The 19,809-nt window shown below is 43.4% G+C and overlaps 1 protein-coding gene and 1 long non-coding RNA gene across 3 annotated transcripts in view; one reads left to right on the top strand and one right to left on the bottom strand.

Annotated features, from left to right (window-relative positions):
* LOC309563616 overlaps positions 1-19,809 on the bottom strand; it is a 166,314-nt gene that overhangs the window by 117,506 nt on the left and 28,999 nt on the right. The window lies entirely within an intron of this gene.
* The window catches only part of LOC309563612 (pulmonary surfactant-associated protein D-like), a 103,814-nt gene that overhangs the window by 53,397 nt on the left and 30,608 nt on the right, over positions 1-19,809 (top strand). Inside the window, exon 4 of one of the 2 annotated variants that reach the window (XM_082268115.1) lies at positions 12,704-12,784. The exons of the other annotated variant lie outside the window; for it this stretch is intronic. Within the exon in view, the coding sequence (XP_082124241.1) occupies positions 12,704-12,784 (81 nt within the window). The remainder of the gene's footprint in view (positions 1-12,703; positions 12,785-19,809) is intronic. 2 annotated transcript variants of the gene reach the window in all.

Raw genomic sequence — 19,809 nt, forward strand, 5'->3', positions numbered from 1 at the left:
GCCATGTACAACTCCTGTGGTTTCTGGGGAATGAAAACCATCTCTTAAAGAGCGCTGTATGATATTCTCTATATCCATGCTGCCACAATCCCCCTGCCTCCTCCTGTGTGTTTTGTGGCTCCGCAGGAATAGTATCTGTATAAAGGGGGCCTTGTGAGGAAAGGAAATCCTCCTCTTCCTCCCACTGTTCTGCCTCAAATGCCCTGTCCATCATTCCATGAAGTGTGTGCTCTAGCATGAAGACTAGAGGCATAGTGTCCCTGATGCATGCATCGTCACAGCTCACCATCCTTGTGGCCTTCTCAAATGGTGACCGGACAGTGCATGCATCCTTTATTAGTAGCCACTGGCATTGTGAAAAGAAGCCAAGCTCCCCTGACCCTGTCCTTGAGCCATATTCACACAGGTACTCGTTGATGCACTCTGCTGTGTGTAGCCACTGCAACATTGTCAATGTTGAGTTCCACCCGGTGGGCATGTTACAAATGAGGTGGTTGGTGGGCAGGTTGAATGTCAGCCAGCCAAGTAGTAGCAATGTATGACTGCCGGAAATGGCCACAGACTTTTCTGGCCTGCCTCAGAAGATCTTGTAAGCCCGGGTACCTGTTCAAGAAACGCTGCATCACCAAATTCAGGACATGTGCCAAGTATGGAACATGTGTCAAGTGTCCCTGTCAGGGGGCAGAGATAAGGTTGGTGCCATTGTCACATTCAACCATTCCTGGCTCAAGCTGCCGTGGTGTCAACCACTTCTGAGTCTGCCCCTGCAGAGCTGACAGAATCTCTGCACCGATGTGGCTCCTGTCCCCTAGACAGACCAACTGAAGCAATGCATGCCATCTTTTAGCCTGACTGCTTGTGTAGCCCCTTGAAGGTGTAGGCAGCACTGCTGGTTCAGAAGACAATTCAGCAGAAGAGGCCATAGAGGAAGAAGAGGAGAGAGGGGAAGAGCAGACAGATGTGGCAGAATTTTTGGAGGCATGGTGGTGGAACAAGCTCCAGCACTGAACCCTGTCCTGCATCCTTCCCATCTGCCAGCAGATTTACCCGGTCCGCCGTGAATGAAATATAATGTCCCCGACCATGCCTGCTGGACCACGAGTCAGCAGTAATGTTAACCTTGCTGCTAAACGCTCTGTCCAGGGAGGCCAAAACATTGCCTTCCACATTATGGTGCAGAGCTGGAATGGCCTTATATAAAAAGAAACATATTTTTGGAACCTGCCACTGTGGTACTGCTAGCAGATTCGGTGTAAGTACCTGTGGCACCCATTGCTATACCATCATCCCTCTCAGTGCAGGTTTTTGAGAAGACTTGAGGTATAGTAGGGGTAGAGATCCCAGATGAGGAGTAAGGAGAAGTCTTCATTTTTTTATGATATGGGTCTTTCAGGTGCTGTTGCCAACAGACTGCGTGGCAGGTCCTCATTTGTCCTGTCAAGCATGTGGTACCCAAGTGACTGGGTCCGGCTATGCTGCGGTCTGCTGCACATGTGTTGAAAAAAGCCCACACCAATCAACTTTTGGAAGTCAGCGGGGAGTTATCAGCGCCCTGCACCTGTGGAGCTCTTAAGCCGCCCCCTAGAGGACATCCTGCCTCATTGGAGTTGTTCCTCCTCCTTCTCACTTTCCTCCTCTATTCTCTCAGGCACCGAAGTAGTCAGTGATCTCATCATCTCCTCCCTCCTCGTCACTGGAGAAAACTTGGCAGTATGCTGCAGCTGGGGGAACATGACTGCTAGTTTCTTGTCCATCATTGGCACCCCCTCTCTCTAGGCTCACGTTATTCCCTTCCTCAACCTGGGAACCAACATCGGAGCATTCAAATTGCTGCGCATCCTCCAGCAGAATGTAACTGACACTATGATCGAATAATTCAGATGACTCCTCCGTGCATGATGGTGGTGCTACGGAAAGAGTAGCTGTGGACAAGGAGCCTGTGGAATAGACCGCTTTGGCATCTGCAATGGAAGGAAAACTAGTATGAGCCTGGGTGAAAGAGGATGAGGAGGATGGCTTAGTTATCCACTCCACCAACTCTGCTTGTTGTGGTTCAGTAACACTGCCAGCACCGGAAAAAAAGGACAAATGTGCCCCACCTGCAGAGGATGCACTATGTCCGTGACCACCACTTTTCACTGTAGATAGAGGCTGCTTTCCCTCTTTTAGTGGCCTGTGAGCATCTGCCTCTTCTTGTTGGCCTTTTGGACATGATGGGTATTTTTTTTTTTTTTTGGGGGGGGGGGGTTAAATTTTTATTATAGAGTGTGGGATGGAAAGATTGTGCTTTGGTGCAATACTTTTGTTCTTGGTGCACTATAAACTGTTTTATTATTGTTTTTTATATTTTTGGGGGGATTTTTATAACTTTTTATTATAGAGTGTGGGAAGGGAAAATTGTGCTTGGGTGCAATACTTTTATGCAATACTTTTGTGTACTACAAACCGTTTTATTATAGTTTTTTTTTTAATAAAGAAAAAATGTATAAAGCCAAAAAAAAGAAAACCCCCGCTGACGCAGAAGTAATAGCACCTGCGACACAGAAAGGGGGGCAACAATTTTGCCCTAAATAATATTAGTGCTGCCGCACCACCAAATAAAAAGAAAACCCCTGCTGACACAGAAGGAATGGCACCTCCGATGCAAAAGAAGGGACAGGAATTATGCCCTAAATAATATTAGTGCTGCTGTGCCACGAAACAAAACACACACATTGCTTACGCAGAAGGAATAGCACCTGCAACACAGAAGGGGGGACAGCAATTATGCCATAAATATTATTAGTACTGCTGTGATACGAAAAAAATAAATAAAAACACACTGATGACACAGAAGGAATAGCATCTGCGATGCAGAAGAGGGGGCAGCAAATATGCCCTAAATATTATTCGTGCTGCTGCACCACAAAAAAAACCCTGCTGACACAGAAAGAATAGCACCTATGATGCAGAACAGGGGACAGCAAATATGCTCTTAATACTATTAATGCTGCTGTGCTGTGAAAAAAAATCAGAAGGAATAGCACCTGCGACACAGAACAAGGAGTACTAATATTGCAGCAACACAACCTGATGCTACAAAAGAAAAAGAAGAAAAAAAAAAAAATATATATATATATATATATATATATATATATATATATATATATATATATAAATATATATATATATTGATAAAGAAATGAGATCAGTGGGGTGACAAAAGTGTTGTATACACCAACACATCAGTGGCACCACTACACTGTGTTACACAAAAATCACAGCACAGCACTACACTGACTGGAAGCACAATCCACTAACTTCCTGCCCAATCTCCACTCCTAATCTCCACTTCTAACACACTACACAGGGCTGGCGTGTAAGCAGCCTTATATAGTGTAGGGCATGGACTTAGCCCCTGAGCCATGATTGGCTAAAGGCGCCCTGCCTTTGGCCAATCATGGCTCTGACAGGACATGGTGCTGTGATTGGCCAAAGCATACAGGTCAGGTGCATGCTTTGGCCAATCACAAGCACTTAATGCACTGCAATCGTGCAGTGCATTATGGGGCACACGTCGGCGGGTGAACTGCCCACTGAGCACCCCAGGTGTTCATGTGTTCAGCGAAAACACTAACACCCAATGTTTGAGTCAAACTTACGTTTGACTCGAACATCCAGCCCATCACTGGTCCCTACACTAGCCACTCGCAAAAGGTGTGGAGGAATGGAGCCAGAGTATTAAATAGACTCTGACTGGCCCAAGATAGCCGCTGGAGTCACGTGAGGCACCAGTGTCCAATCAGACTGTCCAGACAGCTGTCTCTTTGAGACCACAGAAAGAGGTACATAGAGGTACCAAGTTCTTTACAACTTCCTTCCCCTTTTGCATTGCTGCCCCTTTTTGATGAACCTTTTGCATTGCTGCTTCGTTCGATCTCCACCTGCAGGGGGGAGTATAGACTGCACTTGCCTAAATATCCATTATATAGAACTGGATTTGGTACTGGTTTAGCCTGTAATACAGGATTCTTTAGTAGCACTTTAAGCTTGATGAATTTTCAAGCTCATCCCTATCAATTCAGGTTCTGGGCATTTTCACATTTTCCACAAGTACAGAAGATACATTTTGATCTTTCCAGAATTGCAATGTTCTTGTCACTTCTCTGAGATGAACTGAAAGCACAATGTTATCTTTCATCTGCAAACTGATTGAAGAAAAAACTACTCCAGGTTTTATTTTTACCATTGCTACTGTTTAAATTAGAAGAGGGAGGAATTTATTAACCAAGCTGTTAATAAATCTGTCACAACTTCTATCCCACTGCTCCTGTTTAGCATTTCCTTGCTTTACAAAAGAATTCATAAATGTTCCTCTAGGACTAAGTGAATAGCTGACAAAAGCCTACCTATGGTGATGAGTGGAAATGTCACTTTTTATTTTCATTGTATTCAGTAAACCTTTTTAAATGTCTATGTATTCTGTACCCCTATTGGGAAGTCAGCTGTTGCCTATTCTAGGAGCAGATGTTTTTTTTTTTTTTACTAAACATAGGCAGATAACAGCGCCAAGGCTGCACAAAAGGGACAGCATTATAAGGCATAACATCCTTAATGCACTATAAGTATTGGGAGTAGCTAATAGGTCATGAAGAAAACAGAGATACAGAGGAGTTATAAAACAAAGTAAAAAAAGTAATACAGAAAATTAAAAAAGTGGGCCTAATAAAGCAGGAGTGTAGAGAATGGAGGCACAAGCAGAGATATCTGGGAAAAGAAGGCCAATAACCAAACTATGTTTAAACTTCAAATCCAGTTTATAGAAAAAAATTTAAAAACGTCATGTACCAGTAAAATATAAAGCAGCAGCTCTTGTTGCATTGCTCCCACTTGTTCTAGCATTTCTTACCCCGACTGTGATCAAGTGTCAATCTTTCTTCCAGGTACATGATGATGACATTTATTGCACTTTGTGTGGCAAAACTGCAAATCTCACAGCAAACTTGAACTGTAACTTAAAGAGATGATGTTTACAAGGTACAAAAATGAAGGTGTTTGAATTAATATTGCTTGTTTATTAATTTTATTATTGATTTCTTTGTTTTGTATTACCTTTTGTTTGGTCTAGGGGAGTATGTGCATGTATGTATGCATACATGTGTATGATTGTGTAGCTACATTTTTGGTAAATAGTATATTATATTTGAATTATTCATTATTGTATAACTTCATAGCAATGGGACAATAACTAAGTTATTACTACTGGCTGGTACTGTTGGTGGGTACTTCTGGATAGTACTGCTGGCGGGTACTGCTGGCTGGTCCTGCTGGCAGGTGCTGCTGGTGGGTACTGCTGGCTGGTACTACTGGCTGACACTGCTGGTGGGTACTGCTAGTGGGTACTGTTAGTGGGTAATTCTGGCTGGTACTGCTGGCTGGTACTGTTGGTGGGTTTTGCAGCAGATACTGCTGGCTGGTACTGCTGGCTGGTATTACTGGCTGGCACTGCTGGCAGGTACTGCTGGTGGGTACTACTAGCTGGTACTACTGGCTGGTACTGCTAGCTGGTACTGCTAGTGGATACTGTTGGCTGGTACTGCTGGCTGGTACTGCTGGCAGGTACTGTTGGTCGGTACTGCTGGCTGGTACTGCTGGTGGGTACTGTTGGCTTGTGCTGTTGCATGGTACTACTGGCAGGTACTGCTGGTGGATACTGCTGGCTGGTACTGTTGGCAGGTGCTGCTGGTGGGTACTGCTGGCAGGTGCTGCAGGTAGGTACTGCTGGCTGGTGCTGTTGGTGGGTACTGCTGGCTGTTACTGCTGACTGGTACTGTTGGCTGGTACTACTGGCTGGTATTGCTAGCTGGTACTACTGGCTGGTACTGCTGGATAGTATTGTTGATGGGTACTGCTGGAGGGTACTGTTGGTGGGTAACACTGGCTGGTACTCCTGGTGGGTACTGCTGGCTGCTACTATTGGTGGGTACTGCGGCTGGTACTACTGGCTGGTACAGCTAGCTGGTACTTCTGGCTGGTGCTGTTGGTGGGTACTGCTGGCTGGTACTACTGGCAGGTACTGCTGGCAGGTACCACTTGCCGGAACTACTGGCAGGTACTGCTGGCAGGTACCACTGGCTGGTACTGCTGGCTGGTACTGCTGGCAGGTACTGCTGGATGGTACTGTTGGTGGGCACTGCTGACTGGTACTGTTGCTGAGTACTGCTGGCTGTTACTACTGGCTGGTATTGCTGGCTGGTACTACTGGCTGGTGCTGCTGGCTGCTACTGCTGGTGGGTACTGCTGGCTGGTATCACCAGCTGGTACTGCTGGTGGGTACTGCTGGCTGGTACTGCTGACTGGTACTGTTGGTGGGTAATACTGGCTGGTACTGCTGGCAGGTACTGCTGGTGGGTACTTCTGGCTGGTACTGTTAGTGGGTAATGCTGGCTGGTACTGCTATCTGGTATTGCTGGTGGGTACTGCTGGCTGATACTGCTGTTGGGTACTACTGGCTGGTACTGCTGGCTAGTACTTCTGGTGGGTACTGTTGATAAGTACTACTGGCTGGTTTTACTGGCTGGTACTGCTGGCGGGTAGTGTGGGTGGGTACTGCTGGCTGGCTTTACTGGCTGGTACTGCTGGCTGGTACTGTTGGTGGGTACTGCTGGCTGGTTCTCAAGCGACCGTCCATCCCTGAGCATCAGTGTAGATCTGTGACAGGAGTGGCACTGAAGGAAACATGTGGCTGCAGTAGAGAGCAGAGCCAATGCTTCCTGTATCGCTCCTGTCACAGGCAGAGGCGGAGTACATTTGGTATCACTCCGCCTGTGACAAGAGCTGGTGCTATACATCGGCTCTGCTTCCTCTACCATGCTGGAATAGAGGAGGGAGAGGAACAACCACCAACCCCGGCTAAATAATACAGGCGTATTATTTTCTTTTTTGAGGTGAGAATATAGCACACCTAGAAGTGGAATCACTGAACAAGGTTCACACCATTATTTATTTATTTATCTGTATATAAAGCTATCTGGTACAACCAGATAATATCTGGAACTGTTTGGCGCACTATTTGGATTGGACACTCATTGCTACATTTATTTGTTATTTGCACATATGTGATGTATACATATATATATTTTTTTCACTGTTGAAAAGATATTTATATTGGCACTGGATGCACAGAGCACTTTGTTATATTTTTCTCTACATAAGAAGCACTTATTCACTTTTGGTAATAATATTATCTGAATGGGATATTTACACAAGCACTTTATATTTATATGAACTAAGGATGTATGTATGAATTTTGGAATGAAGCATATGTAATAGGATTTTATAATAATTTTAATTGATTATTAGGTGGTATATTACACATAAGCACTTTATATAATATTCAGAACACCCCGAAGCGCATCACACCATCCCCCCCCCCCCCCCCCAATACCTATATATGTGTCTGTTTTATAGTATCAGTTTATGTGATGCAGCATTTGGATGGTTGGTAGAGACTCCACGATAGTGCAGGAACCATACACCCTAATATATACGTCTTGATGAATATTATTCTTTGATATTTTTACCTTTTGATAATAAAGTTGTTTTTTCAATTTGAATACATGCCTTCATGGTTTGTTCTGTCTAAAAAGGTTTTGTTAAAGCCACCTGGGGAGAGATTAAACCTCTTTAGTACCTAGAGTTCTTTTCTAGGTTACTATACTTCTATGTAAGCTTTTCATTCAACACCTGGCACACCCAGTACTGCCCACTGCTTTATGGATTGGCAGAACTGAATGTGCTGCAGAAACCTTCCGGCTGTGAGCTGCAGTACATGGGAAGGGGAACTTGTGAGACCCAAATGAAGGAGAATTTGGCCCAGTTAGGTTAGGTAAAGGAAATGTTGTCTACTTTATGAGGCTTGTGCATCACATAGAACTGGTATTTGATTTTGTTTAGATCTTCCTACGAGAGCTTTTAGTGGTACTTGAAAGTATATTTCCACCTGTCCAGCCACGTTGGGATAATACCTACTTTATACTGTATTTGTTTCAAGTCCCAAATCACATAGCATAACAGTGGAGAAGGATTAGAACCCCTGTCATTTTTTAGTGCTAATAAAGAGGTAAAATGGTTTAAACTGTAGAAATATGGCAACTCACAAGTCAGTGGGGTACCTTCAGCATATGTATCAATACAAAAGGAAAACAGTGACTAGAATACCAGTCAAAGGTCACCAGAACCAGTGTCCCTATTAGAAGATTTCCCCTCTATTTCTTTTCTGGGGACAACCCAAAATCTGGGATTTTCTTTCACTTTCAATGATAATGGTAAAAAAGACAAATAGAGAGGGTAAATCTCCCTAACAGGGGCACAGACAGCAATAAAAACCTGACAAGGGGTCTTATCCCTCTCCACTCCATCCAATACTAAAAAAAATGAGCCTGAGAATTGTTAGAGGAATTTCCCCTCATTTCCTGTCCTGGTGACAACCTTTTTATCAGACAGGAAGTGAAGGAATCTGTACAATGGAGCCTCCAAAACAGTAAAACCTTACAGGAATTCTGATCTGCCCCACTCTAGCCAAAATGTAAAGAAAAATAGATACACTCTTATACACAATATAAATAACCTTAACCAAATGTAGAGATGTAAGTGAAGCTCTGAAATCACAGAGCTCTCGTATACACGAGAGAAAAGGAGGGCTTGGATACACCAATTTGAATGGGACTTTTTACGGTACCAATTAGAAAGATTTAGTAAAGACAAAAAAAATTATAAAATATTATAGATTTTATTCAAAACATTAAAAAATTCATCTTGTTGAGAATTTTAGGATGAATGTTGGTTTACATAGAAAACATACAAGAACATACAGAGACCACATATGTCTATGGACAATGAAATATATCACATGAGTGACTGCGTATACATATATAGGACCATATCAAGTGGCTGATAGTTGCTCAAAAGTGAATAAGCTGTGGGTTCATCCACTATGGCAATATTCAGCGCCCGCCCGACATGTTTCACCACAGGGGCTTCTTCGGGGCATAGCATACAGTATAGTGATGGTCATATTGCTATATAAGGCATAAAACACAAAAAAGAAAAAATGAATCATATTAGGAACAACACAACATCAAAAATTCGCATTGATTATGGTGGTGCATGCCAAAGAGCCGTGCAGGTCCCCAGGGAAGCATAATTCCCTCCACTGCTGAGAGAGCCCCAAACACCGGAGGAAACACCAGAGCATCGTGCACATGCAGGGGCAGACCAGGGGTGTATTGTCATGCTGGGGGGGGACGGGTGCGGGAGCAGATTATGATAGGTAGATCACGAAGATGTGCGGTAAAGGCTTTATATATAGTATCTTAACTGCATGCAACATGCAGGTGAGCCTAACAAGGCATATTATACCTCAATAAGAATTTAACGTGGCATCTTCACGTATTATATATTTAGACGATATTTAACATGTATGGTGATAGAGAGAGTGGGGAGAACAATTACATACAGCCTGCTGGACAGATAGCATCTCCATAGGGTAACTTATAGCCGTGTCATCTAAAATAATAATCCATAGAAAAAGCCACTAGATTAGATCCATGGATTGATAATAGGGAAAAACGACAAACAAAGGCTGTAACATGTGGAGAGTTAAGGGACAGTAATATATATATATACCTGCGGACAGCTATATATGGCTATAGTTTGTATGGCGGTGTGCCAAGCCGTATGTACAGATAGATTTAGATCAAACTGCTCCAAGTTTGCAGATAGTCCGAGTCTCCAGACAGGGCAGCAATAGGCTATGAAGAGATAGAAACAGGAGCAATAATGCTCAGGATTACCTCCAAATTATCATATGTATGTCCAGAGAGTGGAAGGTATATAGAATTACTCACCAATGCAGGCTATGCGTCTGACATCCCCACGAACTGACGCCATACTAGATGGCGTTGGTTTATATATCTGCTCCAACCCGACCAACGTACTTCCGAGGAAGTGACGTCGGTCGGGCCCGGTCTCAAACTACGCATGCGTCGATAATACGGCGCATGGTGACCATCTTTATTATTCTGAGGGAGGCAGAATTCTGACGACAGTAACACGCCACATTGGCCTGTACCACAAATATGACAACTCAGTAATTTCTTTCTTTGTCCTTGAGGTGGTCTCCCCCGACCCCCGCGGAGGGGATTGGGATAGGAGAATATTACAACGAGAAACGTATTGGATCGAGTACCTTGATGCCACGATATCTCCTGGCATCAACTAAGTGCTCACCTACAAACCGTTCCTCTAACCTAATAATGTAAGCCTTCTTTGCCTTGAATTTTTTCCTTTTTCTTTTTTCCTCTTTTCTTTCCCCCCCCCCTTTCATTCCTTCCCCCCCCCCCTTTCATTCCTTCCCCCTTCTCCCTCCCTGGTCCAGGCTCTTTCCCTGTTGTTCATCCTAACTGTCCACATGTCTTTGTTTTTCGGTTTTGTCCAGTTCCTTATACATGTTTACTGGGGAATGTGCCTGTTGGATTTTGTTGGATGCCCTATTGTGACTCCACAATCCTTTGCTGGCACACTCTCCAGCTTACCCATACATGGTCCTTTATAGGTGCAACCACAAAGGCAATCAGTACCTATCGGCCTGATTTCCGGTAATCTAATTAACATATACTTATCTGTCTTTCATATATATTCTTAGTCCAAATTTTCTTATTCTCTTGATGTATTAACATATATTTCTCATTTACAAACTAATCATTCTCAATATATACGCATATACAAATATGTATGTTTATTCTGTATTTAATGATTTATCAGGGTAAGGCATTTGCCTATGCCATTGTATTACTGCATATGATCTATATCTGTAATATGTAGTCGCTTTGGTGGAGTTTATGCCGTTGCTGTGCCGGTCATCTCCTGCTGGGGAGGCTTCGGCTCCTGAGGTGGCGTCTGTAGCGGATATGCCATGATCTGGGACCCAGGGGTGCCATCTGGTGGGGGACGGGTGTGCGGTCTCTTCACAGGAGAGCTTTGGTTGCATAATTGGCGCCACCGGCTCCCCTGCGGCTGTAGGAACTTGGGCATCCCTTGATTCCATTTTTGAGCACTGCGCATGCGCCGTATTATCGACGCATGCGTAGTTTGAGACCGGGCCCGACCGACGTCACTTCCTCGGAAGTACGTTGGTCGGGTTGGAGCAGATATATAAACCAACGCCATCTAGTATGGCGTCAGTTCGTGGGGATTTCAGACGCATAGCCTGCATTGGTGAGTAATTCTATATACCTTCCACTCTCTGGACATACATATGATAATTTGGAGGTAATCCTGAGCATTATTGCTCCTGTTTCTATCTCTTCATAGCCTATTGCTGCCCGGTCTGGAGACTCGGACTATCTGCAAACTTGGAGCAGTTTGATCTAAATCTATCTGTACATACGGCTTGGCACACCGCCATACAAACTATAGCCATATATAGCTGTCCGCAGGTATATATATATATATTACTGTCCCTTAACTCTCCACATGTTACAGCCTTTGTTTGTCGTTTTTCCCTATTATCAATCCATGGATCTAATCTAGTGGCTTTTTCTATGGATTATTATTTTAGATGACACGGCTATAAATTACCCTATGGAGATGCTATCTGTCCAGCAGGCTGTATGTAATTGTTCTCCCCACTCTCTCTATCACCATACATGTTAAATATCGTCTAAATATATCATACGTGAAGATGCCACGTTAAATTCTTATTGAGGTATAATATGCCTTGTTAGGCTCACCTGCATGTTGCATGCAGTTAAGATACTATATATAAAGCCTTTACCGCACATCTTCGTGATCTACCTATCATAATCTGCTCCCGCACCCGTCCCCCCCCAGCATGACAATACACCCCTGGTCTGCCCCTGCATGTGCACGATGCTCTGGTGTTTCCTCCGGTGTTTGGGGCTCTCTCAGCAGTGGAGGGAATTATGCTTCCCTGGGGACCTGCACGGCTCTTTGGCATGCACCACCATAATCAATGCGAATTTTTGATGTTGTGTTGTTTCTAATATGATTCATTTTTTCTTTTTTGTGTTTTATGACTTATATAGCAATATGACCATCACTATACTGTATGCAATCCCCCGAAGAAGCCCCTGTGGTGAAACATGTCGGGCGGGCGCTGAATATTGCCATAGTGGATGAACCCACAGCTTATTCACTTTTGAGCAACTATCAGCCACTTGATATGGTCCTATATATGTATACGCAGTCACTCATGTGATATATTTAATTGTCCATAGACATATGTGGTCTCTGTATGTTCTTGTATGTTTTCTATGTAAACCAACATTCATCCTAAAATTCTCAACAAGATGAATTTTTTAATGTTTTGAATAAAATCTATAATATTTTATAATTTTTTTTGTCTTTACTAAATCTTTCTAATTGGTACCGTAAAAAGTCCCATTCAAATTGGTGTATCCAAGCCCTCCTTTTCTCTCGTGTATACGAGAGCTCTGTGATTTCAGAGCTTCACTTATATTTAAGTACGGGGATGTTGGTACCAGATATTTTAAGTATATCTATAACGAACTCACTTTAAGACACACCTTAAACTCATACAAATGTAGAGATGAATAGAATTATTTTTTGCAGATATGTAACATCATTCTACAGTGCTTAGACTTTGTACTTTAGATAAAAGTATTAAACATTTTCTTCATAGATGTGGAGAGCATCAAGAAAACTGTGGATTTAGAAACTCAAATCGCTTCCTTAGAGAGAAAATGGTCCTGGCTAAAAAATGGTAATGCTGAATACTGACATTGATATGAGGATGTGCTTTTCCATTCAGTCCCTTAATTTAAGTGAACCAGTTATTGGATAGAGAGAATGAATGAAATGTTTGAAGCTTAAGTTAGGTCCCGAGGTAGAAATTTGCATTGTAGAGCATACCGTGTTTCACGTTTCTGATAAAAAACATACATGTTGGTACATGTGTGGCACCTCTAAGTGTCTGCATGTTATTCATACCTTGAGTTTAGTATATTGACCAAGGAAAATGAGAACCTTAAATAGATTCTGAATACTTATACACTGTGGACCAAATTTTACATCTCTAAAGGTATTGATTTACTAATGGAAGATATTAGTAGAGGAGTAGGGGCTGTTCACTTAAAGTAAATGTTCACCTAACCTCAAAGTTCTCTTTGAATACCAAATTGTGTAGAAGGGAAGTTAAAGCTAATCTCCAGGCAGAGAAGTAAAAGACACAATTAATAATGCAGTCCTACTTTAATTACCACTTTCCGACTGTGCCAAAGCCAAGTGATGGCTACAGCACGGCTGGCCAGTTTTCCGCTGGCGTCATATGATGTCCTGTGATCGTGCCTGGGTGCATAGGTGGCACGATTTGTGATCATTGTGTCTTCAGGACAAAGCTAATCACAGATCAAGGTAAAGAGCAGCTCCAGATGACGCCTGTATGACAAAACGCGTGGGGCGGAGTTTTCCCAGCATCAACGTCATTTCCGGTTAGGGGAGCTCAGTCCGTGGAAAGCGGAAGTGTTCCGGCATTCCCCGCTGACAGTGATCATCCAAACTGTGAGTTATTCTGCATTCGTTTATTCTTATCACTACATACTACACTAAGGGGCGCTTTTTTGTCTGTTGTTTGAGCCTACTAGACCCAACAGATCCCTTGAAGGCAAAACATAGCCCATCCAGCTACGGACATCCAAGACGCCCAGGACCTATTGGAACCATATAACACCTGAGCCAGCATTCCTGTTGTAAGGGAAATACGGAGGGATGAGTACAATACCTAGTGGGGGGCCACGGGTATAGGCACTAACACCACCCGCACCGTTTCTGGTCAAACATCACTGGAATTAATGAGGAGGGGTATCACTGTATATACCCATACCACAATAAGCACCTTATTAGTAAAATAAAGTTTTATATCACAATTTTTGGGCACTATTTATTCCATTATCAGCCGTTTAGCTGCACTTGCACTAGCACTTAGCACTTGGTAAGGGCATTGGCATATGCTCAACAAGCATCTCACTTGGCACGGTGCACTTTAATAAAAATATTTTTATTATCACCTTTTTCTTAAATACTGTATGATAATATGAATATTGAGAGATCATATCACTTTTGATCAACTGAAATCATGCTGGATATATATTTTTAGCCCACACTTTTGTACTTCACACTAAATTCATCTGAAATTATGTTGGATATATATTTTTAGCCCACACTTTTGCACATTGCACTATTTGGCAATTTACCTCTAATTCCTTAAGCAGGTAGCGCCATATACCAACACTGGTTCTCAATTTCATTTTTTGCACCCCCGGATCTCCAGGGGTAGGTTGGTGGCAGCTCACACCTGACAGTTATATTCACACACACCATAGCGCTGGTCAAATCTGATTTTTTTAAAGAGCCAATTAGCGGCTCTTCACCACATGATCAGGTGTCTCCAATCACAGCTGATTATGATATAAATACAAGCTGATTATCGCCATTCTTTTCCTCACCCTGATAACGTGAGGAGAGGAAAGCCGATAACCAGCTTGTGTAAAAGGGACATCTACACTGATAATCAGGGCACTGATTATCAGTGTCCTGATTATCAGTGCAGTCCCAACAGTGCCCACCAATGCTGCCAATCAGTGCCCACCAGTGCTGCCAATCAGTGCTCATTAGTGCTGCCAATCAGTGCCGACCATTGCCTCCTCAACTACTCACCCATCAGTGCTGCCTACCAGTGCAGATCGATGCTGCCTATCAGTGCCATCAATCAGTGCAGCCTCATCAGTGCCCACCAGTGCTGCCTCATCGATGTAGCCTGTCAGTGTCCATCAGTGCAGCCTCATCAGTGCAAATCAATAGAGGAAATTTACCTGTTTGCAAAAGTTTATAACAAACTATAAAAAAGTTTTTTTTTTTAAACATTTCAATCCTTTTTATTTAGCAAAGAATAAAAAACCCTGTTGTGATTAAACAACATTAAAAAAAAGCTTTATATTTGTGAAAAAAAATGATTATAATTTCATATGGGTACAGTGTAGCATGACCCCGTAGTTGTCATTTAAGATGTGAGAGTGCTAAAAGCCGAAAATTGGCCAGGACAGGCAGGGGGTAAAAATGTCCAGTAGGCAAGTAGTTAATACATCATTAAATGTATTTTTTTAAACACAAAACAGTGCAAGTACCTGAATATGATTTGGTATCAGCATCTTGCAGTTTTTGTTCAGACTGGGGAAAGGAAAAGCAGCGCAAAAAGGCAGTCAGTTTTAATAATAATAATAGGAAGATAGGGCAAAGTGACAGAGAGAGGAGTTCATCAGTCTATTGCTTCTCCTTTCAATGTTCACCCATAGTCTGGGGGAATGCAAAGACCTGGATAACAGTTTAACAAAACAGAAACAGAGAAAAGTCCAGTCTTTTGCCCTGCCAAACTATGATGGCTGTGCTTTATGGCAGGACTGTGCAAATGGGGAAAACAGAGAGAGACTGCTCCAGGTGTAATCCTGAGGACATGTGGGACTGGGTGCTAGGCCCGGCTCGCATCTGTGTATACAACTTGGGAAAGAAATTGGCTTTACACCCCCGCCGGTCCAATAGAAATTTATTGAAACATATGTAAAACTGCCACCAGGACAAGGACACAGACCATGGAAAGGTTGACATGTTTTACACTGACAATGTGCTTCTTCAAGCACGTTGTCAGTGTGAAACGCGTCAACCTTTTCATGGATCGGCGGAGGTGTGCAGCCAATTTCTTTTCCAAGGACTGTGCAAATCTTTCATCCATGCATTAAGCCATTTGCCTGACACTCAGCTTTAAAGATGTTCTATATTCTGCACTTTTGGTTAGAATCAATTCTATGTCAGCAACTAAAACACATTTCTGTGGTCAAAGAGCCATAGATATTTACACTATAAGGAGAAAAGTGCAGCACTATACTGGCATGCCACAACTAAAAAAAAAATGGCATAGGGTCCCCCCCTGAGACCAAACTAGACCCTTTAGTCTGGTATGGAATTTGAGGGGAACCCCAGCGCCAAAAAACGAGGTAGGGCCCCCCCCAAAATCTATACCAGACCATTATCCGAGCATGCGGCCTGACAGGTCATGAAAGGAGGGGGGGAGCGAGCAAGCGCCCCCCCCCACCTGGACCATACCAGGCCACATGCCCTCAACATAGGGGGGTGGGTGCTGCTCTGCGAGCCCCATCCCAAAGCACCTTGTCCCCATGTCGATGGGAATAAGGGCCTCTTCCCGACAAACTTGGGGGTTGGTTGTGGGGGTCTGTGGACAGGGGGCTTATCGGAATCTGGAAGCAAGCTTTAACAAGGGAGCCCCCAGATCCCAACCCCCCCATGTGAATGAGCATGGTGTTCATTGTACCCCTACCCATTCACCCCAAAAAAAGGCAATGTAGTGTAAATAAAAACAAGAGACAGCTTTGACAAGTCATTTATTAAAAATCTTTCTCCAGTCTTCTCCCTCAGTTTTTTTTTTTTGGTGTGGGGATTCTCTCTCTAAAATCTATACCAGACCGAAGGGTCTGATATGGTCTTGAGGGAGAACCCCCACACCATTTTTTATTTTTTTTTATTTTTGCATTGGGTTCCCTTTTAAGATCCATACCAAACTCAAAGGGCCTGGTATGGATCTTGGGGGAACCCCACACTGTTTGAAAAAAAAATTGGTATGGGGTTCCCCTTCAAGATCCTTAGAGCACAGGTCGCATCACAAGTTGCATCATCATGATCTGACTTGGATGCGGCTTCCATTCAAATCAATGGGCTCTCATAGGGAATCATTGATTTTGACATGTCAGGAAAAAAAAAAATGCTTGCTGTGGCTTAACGCTATATTTAGCATTAAGCCACATTTAGCAGCCTTTAGCAGTGTAACAGATCCCCAATACTTGGACCAAGTATTTCTGTCTTAGGTCTCCAGAATCTCACGTGATGCAGTGACCTGGCCCCTCAATTCCCCCCCAAACATCAACCTAAGCTTGATGAAGGGTAAAACAAAAGACACTTTATTCACCAACTCACTTCCAATATATACAGTCTCATGAGTTTGATTTCATTATCGTATGCAAATGTAATTATATACAGAACATAGTTAACATACCTTGGCCTTCTGGAAAGAGACAATAGGTGAATGAGACTGCAACATTATCATAATTAATTCAACAAACAACAAGCCCAAAACATAGCCGAATACACATTCCTAGAAGTGTGAACACACTTCACCTCTAAACAGATGAAAGCAGAAGACATAGGCTCTCAAACTGCCCATCTCCATTTTCAACACACCTTATTATAACTGTCAATACACATCCCCACAGTAGATGTCATTAGCATCTCTTTAGTCTCTCAATGTGTGGAGAAGTCCTCTGCTGCAACAGGCAGCTTTAGGCCTGTAACATTGATCCCAGTCTGAGTCTGTGGGGTGACATGGATTTAAGTCCAAAGCAACACTACTCCCATTGTCCCCCAGCATATACCCCCACACAGAGGTGCACTCCCCTACAAGCCAGGGCCCATAGTCCATGGGCAGGAGTCTGGCCTCCACACATCTCCAGTAGCCCCTGGCGAACGTCCCAGCAAATGGGCATTCTTCACAAGCAGCATCAGACCTTTTTACAGCTGTAAGGCTGTTCCTCAGAACGTGCTGGCCCTAGATTTTTTTTTCGCTGCTTGAAAAAAACCTATGCCACTTGCAGCTCTTAAAAGCCTATGTGTGCATGAGGCCATAGAATAACATGGGAAGGCGTTTTTAAGCTGCCATAAAAAAAAGTCTGATGCTGGTAAAAGCAGCTGTACAAATGCCCTGTATGCATGGGGACTAAGTACAGTTATCCTTTATAAGTAAACTCTCCTACAAACAGTCCGTTCTCATCCGATTCCCCCATAGAGAAGAGTGGGGACCTGACAGCTCTGTCTCCGCACACGGCCATCCCCCGCTGAGAAAAACTGAGCCTGCCGACGGACTCCCATGTGTGAAAGGGGCCTAAGTGCCTTATGTGCATTATTTTAGCCTCAGAACCTGTGTAATTAATATGTGTCTTGGTTTAAAGGGATGAGGCGGCAACCCTATACATATTTTTATGGAAAAATACCTATTAGTGCATTTGAAATACTGCGAGATACAAAGCAATACAAACACAATGAAAAAAAAAATCAATAATAAAATGTGCAGATCACAATATAAGGCTCGGTTCACACTGATGCGATGCGGGAAGGCTGCGAATTCGCAGCCTGTTCCCGCATCGCACACGCACCCCCGGCAGTTCACACTGCCATATGCGATCCGCTGGGGGTGTCAATGTAATCTTAACGACACCCCCAGTTTGATCGCATATTGCAGTGCGATCGTGCAGTTCGCACAGGATCGGATCGCACAAGTGTGAACCGCTGTGCGATCCGATCCTGATGCGGCAGCAAAAATGCCTCCTGTGCGTGTTTGCTGCGGGTGCGATGCGAATTTAGCCATACAAACTGTATGGCTAAACTCGCACCGCACAGCTGATCGCATGTCATGTCGGAGCAGTGCGCTCCGACATGACATGCGAACCCCGCACACGCAGTAGTGTGAACCGGGGCTAAATGCATGTTCCATGCAGCTGTGTTTATGTTGTTTTGTAAATTATTTTTAACTGTTAGTTTAACCACTTCTAGACCGGAAGATTTTCCCCCTTAATGACCAGGCCATTTTTTGCGTTACGACCCTGCGTTATTTTAGCTGACAATTGCATGGTCGTGCGATGCTGTACTCTAATAAAATTGATGTCCTTTTTCCCCACAAATAGTTTTTTTCTGGTGGTATTTGATCACCTGTGCGATTTTTATTTTTTGCGCTATAAACAAGAAAAGAGCGACATTTCGGGGAAAAAAAATAAAATTAACTTTCTGCTAGATAACATTCCCAATAAAAAAAAAATTAAAAATCTAATTTTTTCATAATTTTAGGCCATTTTGTATTCTGCTACATATTTCACATTTTTGGTTAAAAAAAAAAAATCCCAATAAGTGTATATTGATTGGTTTGCGCAAAAGTTATTGTGTCTACAAACTAGGGGAAAGATTTATGTCATTTAAATTTTTTTACTAGTAATGGCAGCGATCAGCGATTTTTAGCGGGACTGCGACATTGCGGGGGACAGATCGGACACCTAACTGACATTTTTGACACTTTTGGGGGGACCAGTGACATTACTACAGTAATTAGTGCTACAAATATGCACTGTTACTGTACTAATGATACTGGCAGGGAAAGGGTTAACACCATGGGCGATCAAAGGGTTAAATGTGTCCCAAGAGGGTGCTTTCTAACTGTGTGGGGGGATGTGCTTGCTACATGAACACAGAGACCTGTGTTCCTAAATAAGAGGAACACAGAATCCCTGTGTTTATAACTGACAGAACAGCAGTCTGTCGTGTTTACAACAGCAGACCGCCGTTCTGTCTCCACAGGGAGCGATCGCGGCGGGCAGACCCGCTAATCAGCTTCCCCTGTGGCGAATGGGCGCGCTTACGCACCCTCGCTAGTGGTCCCGCAAAGCGACGTACAGGACAGAGTGGCTAGTCGGCAGGCGGTTAAAGAACAACGATGGCCTCTTGTAACAAAAAGTCCTATTGGTAATAATCAATCAACTCTCACAGGGTGCGCCTGCTAACGCACCAGCAAACCTAGGGACGACATCTAAAACTGTTTAGGACTTTATTAACCACTTAAGGACCAAGCCTATTTCTGACACATGTTGTTTACAAGTTAAAATCAGTATATTTGCTAGAAAA

Source organism: Pelophylax lessonae, assembly GCF_965119305.1.
Source record: "Pelophylax lessonae genome assembly, chromosome: 9".
NCBI lineage: Eukaryota > Metazoa > Chordata > Amphibia > Anura > Ranidae > Pelophylax > Pelophylax lessonae.